Source organism: Aquarana catesbeiana, linkage group LG02 (genome assembly GCF_042186555.1).
Source record: "Aquarana catesbeiana isolate 2022-GZ linkage group LG02, ASM4218655v1, whole genome shotgun sequence".
Lineage (NCBI taxonomy): Eukaryota > Metazoa > Chordata > Amphibia > Anura > Ranidae > Aquarana > Aquarana catesbeiana.
This window is the reverse complement of record NC_133325.1, coordinates 804191077-804197684: the sequence shown is the minus strand read 5'-3', so window position 1 is coordinate 804197684 and position 6608 is coordinate 804191077. Positions and strand designations below refer to the sequence as shown.

Sequence of the window (6608 nt, the reverse complement as noted above, 5' to 3'; positions counted from 1 at the left end):
TTCAGACCCATAACCCCACTTGGTCTGACTGTCAGCAACTTTTATTGACCCTCTTTAATACTGAGGAGAGACACAGAATTAACCAAGCAGCGCAGAAATATATGGAAGAATTAGGGAAGAATCAATGGGACCCACTGGCTTGGCTTGGGGACCATTATCCACGAACAGATCCCCAGTGGGACCCAAATGATAAAGGGGATATGGATAAACTTCACCTTTACCGGACAGCCATTATAGAGGGGATGAAGTCAGCTGGCAAAGGACCCACTAATCTCTCTAAAACTAGTGAGGTCCTCCAACAACCCAATGAAAGTCCAGGACAGTTCTATGAGCGACTGTGTGAAGCTTTCAGACTGTATACCCCCTTTGACCCAGAGGCAGATGATAACAAGAATTTGGTAAATACAGCATTTGTCAGCCAGTCTACAAGAGATCTAGATCTACTGATTACCAACAATACAGACCTGATAACAGATGTGGAAATACGGGGCAATTTAGGTAACAGCGATCACAGGTCAATTAGTTTCAGTATAAATCACACAAATAGGAGACATGAAGGGAACACAAAGACACTGAATTTCAAAAAGAGCCAACTTCCCTAAACTACAAACCTTGCTAAAAGGCATAAATTGGGATAAAATATTAGGAACAAAGAATACGGAGGAGAGATGGGTTTGCTTTAAGAGCATATTAAATAAGGGCATTAGCCAATGTATCCCATTGGGTAATAAATTTAAAAGAGCGAACAAACATCCTGGATGGCTTAACTCCAATGTAAAAATGCATATAAAAGCAAAGGAGAAGGCCTTCAAAAAATACAAGGTTGAGGGATCATCCACAGCATTCAGAATTTATAAAGAATGCAATAAGAAATGTAAGGGTGCAATTAGGATGGCTAAGATAGAACATGAAAGACACATAGCGGAGGAGAGCAAAAAAAATCCCAAGAAATTCTTTAAGTATGTAAACAGTAAAAAAGGGAGGACAGACCATATTGGCCCCATAAAGAATGAGGAAGGACATCTGGTTACAAAGGATGGGGAGATGGCAAAGGTATTGAATTTATTCTTCTCCTCAGTCTTCACGAGTGAATCGGGGGGCTTCAGTAACCAAAACTGCAGTGTTTATCCTCATGACACAACACAGGAAGCACCTACATGGTTAACAGAGGACGGAATTAAAATTAGACTTGAGAAACTTAACATTAATAAATCACCGGGACCAGATGGCTTGCATCCGAGGGTACTTAGGGAACTCAGTCAGGTGATTGCCAGACCGTTGTTCCTAATTTTTACAGACAGTCTATTGACTGGAATGGTACCAGCTGATTGGAGAAAAGCCAATGTAGCACCAATATTTAAAAAGGGCCCAAAAAACATCCCTGGGAATTACAGACCAGTTAGCCTAACATCAATAGTATGTAAACTCTTGGAGGGGATGATAAGGGACTATATACAAGATTTTAGTAATAAGAATGATATCATTAGCAGTAATCAGCATGGATTCATGAAGAATCGTTCTTGCCAAACCAATCTATTAACCTTCTATGAGGAGGTGAGTTGCCATCTAGATAAAGGAAGGCCCGTAGACGTGGTGTATCTGGATTTTGCAAAAGCATTTGACACAGTTCCCCATAAACGTTTACTGTACAAAATAAGGTGCGTTGGCATGGACCATAGGGTGAGTACATGGATTGAAAACTGGCTACAAGGGCGTGTTCAGAGGGTGGTGATAAATGGGGAGTACTCAGAATGGTCAGGGGTGGGTAGTGGGGTTCCCCAGGGTTCTGTGCTGGGACCAATCCTATTTAATTTGTTCATAAACGACCTGGAGGATGGGATAAACTTTTCAATCTCTGTATTTGCAGATGATACTAAGCTAAGCAGGGCAATAACTTCTCTGCAGGATGTGGAAATCTTGCAAAAAGACCTGAACAAATTAATGGGGTGGGCGACTACATGGCAAATGAGGTTCAATGTAGAAATATGTAAAATAATGCATTTGGGTGGCAAAAATATGAATGCAATCTACACACTGGGGGGAGAACCTCTGGGGGAATCTAGGATGGAAAAGGACCTGGGGGTCCTAGTGGATGATAGGCTCAGCAATGGCATGCAATGCCAAGCTGCTGCTAATAAAGCAAACAGAATATTGGCATGCATTAAAAGGGGATCAACTGCAGAGATAAAACGATAATTCTCCCGCTCTACAAGACTCTGGTCCGCCCGCACCTGGAGTATGCTGTCCAGTTCTGGGCACCAGTCCTCAGGAGGGACGTACTGGAAATGGAGCGAGTACAAAGAAGGGCAACAAAGCTAATAAAGGGTCTGGAGGATCTTAGTTATGAGGAAAGGTTGCGAGCACTGAACTTATTCTCTCTGGAGAAGAGACGCTTGAGAGGGGATATGATTTCAATTTACAAATACTGTACTGGTGACCCCACAATAGGGATAAAACTTTTTCGCAGAAGAGAGTTTAATAAGACTCGTGGCCACTCATTACAATTAGAAGAAAAGAGGTTTAACCTTAAACTACGTAGAGGGTTCTTTACTGTAAGAGCGGCAAGGATGTGGAATTCCCTTCCACAGGCGGTGGTCTCAGCGGGGAGCATTGATAGCTTCAAGAAACTATTAGATAATCACCTGAATGACCGCAATATACAGGGATATGTAATGTAGTACTGACACATAATCACACACATAGGTTGGACTTGATGGACTTGTGTCTTTTTTCAACCTCACCTACTATGGAACTATGTAACTATGTAACCTCTACTCCCAGTGCAGAAACCCAGAACAGCAGACTATCGTCCTGTTCAAGACCTCAAAGTGGTCAATCAGGCTGTTATGACCATCCACCCAGCGGTCCCGAACCCATACAACTTATTGGGATTAATACCGGGGGAGGCCACCTATTTCACAGTTCTGGACTTAAAAGATGCCTTCTTCTGTCTCAGAGTGGCAGAACAATCCCAGCGCATTTTTGCTTTCCAGTGGGAGGACCCAGAGACTGGGGGTAAGGGACAACTGACATGGACACGTTTACCCCAAGGATTCAAAAACTCCCCTACACTATTTGGGACTGCCCTGACCCAAGACCTAAAATCCTTCAAGTCTGACCCTGAGAATAGAGTCCTTCTTCAGTATGTGGATGACCTATTGATCGCCGCCAAAAATAGAGAAGAGTGCCTTCAAGCCCCTAATGAACTGTTACAATTACTGTGGGAGGCAGGTTATAAGGTGTCCCGGAGAAAGGCGCAGTTATGCCAAGAGACTGTAAAGTACCTGGGATTCAGAGTATCACAAGGACAGAGACAATTGGGAGAAGGCAGGAAAGAGGCTGTTTGTCAGATTCCCACCCCAACTACCAGACGGCAAGTACGTGAATTCCGGGGGGCGGCAGGATTCTGCCGAATCTGGATACCGGACTTTGCCACAAAAGCCAGACCCCTCTATGAATCCACAAAGGGGGAGAAAAGGAACCTTCCAATGGGGAGAACAGCAAAACAGAGCGTTCCAAGACATCAAGGCCTCCCTAATGCAGGCTCCTGCGCTAGGCCTACCAGATAGCCAAAAAGTCTTCTATTTGTATGTCAGTGAAAAACAAGGAATAGCAGTAGGAGTCCTGACACAATACTCTGGGTCTTGGCAGCGCCCTGTAGCATACCTTTCAAAACAACTGGACACTGTAGCTCAGGGATGGTCATCCTGCAGCGGGCTATCGCAGTAACAGCCCTTCTTGTGGCCGAAGCTGATAAGTTGTCATTAGGTCAGGAGACTTATGTCCGAGTCCCACACCAAGTACAGGCATTAATGGATTACAAGGGGAATCACTGGTTTACTAACAGTCGAATGGTTAAATATCAAGCTATGCTGTGTGAAAATCCTCGTATCCACTTAGAGACTGTAAACACTTTAAACCCAGCCACTCTGCTCCCCACCTCACAAGAACCCCTAACTCATGACTGTCTTCAAGTAATGGATGAAGTATATGCCAGTCGACCAGACTTGAAAGACAGCCCCTTAGAAAAATCAGATGCCGAATACTTCACTGACGGGAGCAGCTTTGTGAAAGATGGGGTCCGCTATGCAGGCTACACAGTTGTCACACTGGAGGCGGTGGTAGAGACAGGATCTTTACCACAGGGAACCTCGGCACAGAAAGCAGAACTGATTGCACTAACTAGAGCATTGCAGTTGGCTGCGGGACTAAAACTAAATGTATATGTGGACTCCAAATATGCTTTTCTGACCCTTCATGCACATGGAGCCCTGTATAAGGAGAGAGGACTTATTACATCTGGAGGGGAGAGCATCAAATATGGGACAGAAATACTAGAACTGTTAGAAGCAGTATGGGCCCCCTCTGAAGTCGCAGTGATACACTGCAGAGGCCATCAAAAGGGAGACACCCGAGTGGCGAGAGGAAATAGGAAAGCAGATCAAGCAGCCAGAGATGCAGCATGTCAACAACCTCTACAACAGATAATGGCCCCACTGTTTCCTGTCCCACTTTCTGAATGGGATCCAATTTACACAAAGGCAGAACAGGAATGGATAAAGACGGAACCAGGGGAGTACCGGGAAGACCAGTGGTATCAACTGCAGGACGGGAGAATTGTTGTCCCAGCTGCTGTAGCAACTGAACTAGTGACAGAATTTCACAAGGGGACACACATGGGAAAAACAGCCATTGAGAAAGCCCTAGAGAGACATTTTTATATTCCCCGGCTACCCACATTGGCACAAGCTGCATCCAGCAGATGTGTAGAATGTACCCGCAATAATCCAAGACAGGGACCTATACCAACCCCTGGAGTGCAAGCTATAGGTGCCTCACCGATGGAAGAATTGATGGTTGACTTCACTGTCATGCCCCCTGCAGGTGGATACAAATATTTGTTAGTAGCAGTCTGCACCTATTCAACCTGGGTAGAAGCATGGCCCACGCGGACTGAAGCTACTAAAGAAGTGGTTAAATGCCTGACTCAAGAGATAATCCCCAGATACGGAATCCCCTCTGCCATAGGCTCAGACAATGGCCCGGCCTTTGTCCACAAGTGCCTCCAGGAATTAGCAACAGCACTTAAGATTACTTGGAAACTACACACCGCATATAGGCCACAAAGTTCTGGAAAAGTTGAACGGATGAACCGCACACTCAAGTCACAACTGGCCAAGCTCTGTCAGGATACCCAAATGAAATGGACCTTGATGTTGCCCATTGCTTTACTGAGAATTCGGAGTACCCCAACAAAGAGGACGAATCTGTCCCCTTTTGAGGTACTGTATGGTAGGCCCCCACCCATCATTAGAGGGATAAGAGGAGACTTGCATCAGATAGGAGGGGTTGTTAACAGTGAACTGATACAGAAACTTGGGGAAAGTATGCAGGACATAGGGAAATGGGTTCAAGAGAAACTTCCCATAAGCTTGTCGAACCCAGTACACCCCTTCAAACCAGGAGACACAGTGTGGGTAAAGGAGTGGAACTTAACCCCACTAGGGCCAAAATGGAGAGGTCCTTACACTGTTCTGCTATCTACCCCAACAGCCATTAAGGTAGCCGAGGTGACACCCTGGATACATCACTCCAGGGTAAAACGAGCTGCTGACCTCACAGACTCCTGGCACAGTACAGTAGACCCCCAAGATCCTTTGAGACTGAGATTGACCAGAGAAATCAGAAGGAAGAACCCCAGCCCTGTGTTCAGCACACCCCTGGAAGCTGCTGAATTTACGCACGGCAGAAGATAGACAGACTGCATCCCTGCGGCCAACACACTCCTGGAAGCTGCTGGCTCAACGCACGGCGGAAGATAAAGGATATCTACTAAGCTCTGCTCCAACCACAGCCCGGACGCTGGTTGGTCTACGCACAAGCTGAAGCTTGAGGATATTCATCGGTGTAATGTTTACTAAAATCGTTATAATGAGACTGTTGATAGTCATAATAGTGATACTGACCAGGTTAAAAGAGGGAGAGAGTAACTCATGTGACCCTTGTATAAAGACCACCAGAGTAGGATCCGTAACTACCAAGATGTTACTGTGGCACTCCCATTATCAATGCAAGGGCACAGAGACTGGTACTTGCATACATAATGGGACTACCTATTCAATGTGCTCTGTTGAAAATCAGATAACCGGTTATGACCCCACTTATGCACCCTATAAAACCTGGCTAACCGTTCGGAGCTTTAGTTCCACCGGTAAGCTGATAAACCATACACTGATCACTGACCCCAGCACTGCAGCAACCCTGATTTTTGATGTGTGTTCTGCCATCAACCTCAACCACTTCCCAAGGGGAGGGTGTGGAGGATTAGGGTGGGAAAGAGAGTATTTGAGAAATGATAGGTACATCTGTTCAGGGAAACTGGGACCTAGCTGCGCAAATGAGGAATGGAACTTCTGCCCCAACTGGAGGTGTGCTGCTTGGGGAACATGGGGAATGAAAAATCAGGATGCCATTCTACAATCTTTAGCTGGTTCATCCAGCTGCACAGTGGGAAGTTGCACCCCTGTGAATTTCACCATACATAACCCTGTCCGGTTTTTAGCACAATGGGGAAATAAATTTGGAGTTCATATTTATGGTAAAGGATC

At 45.5% G+C, this 6608-nt stretch overlaps 1 protein-coding gene across 1 annotated transcript in view; it reads left to right on the top strand.

Annotated features, from left to right (window-relative positions):
- Positions 1-200: 200 nt before the first annotated feature.
- Positions 201-6608, top strand: part of LOC141127792 (uncharacterized) — a 50520-nt gene continuing 44112 nt past the window's right edge. The window contains 4 exon segments of the mRNA XM_073614569.1: positions 201-398; positions 2775-3470; positions 3472-3709; positions 3712-4884. Coding sequence (XP_073470670.1) covers positions 201-398; positions 2775-3470; positions 3472-3709; positions 3712-4884 — 2305 coding nt within the window.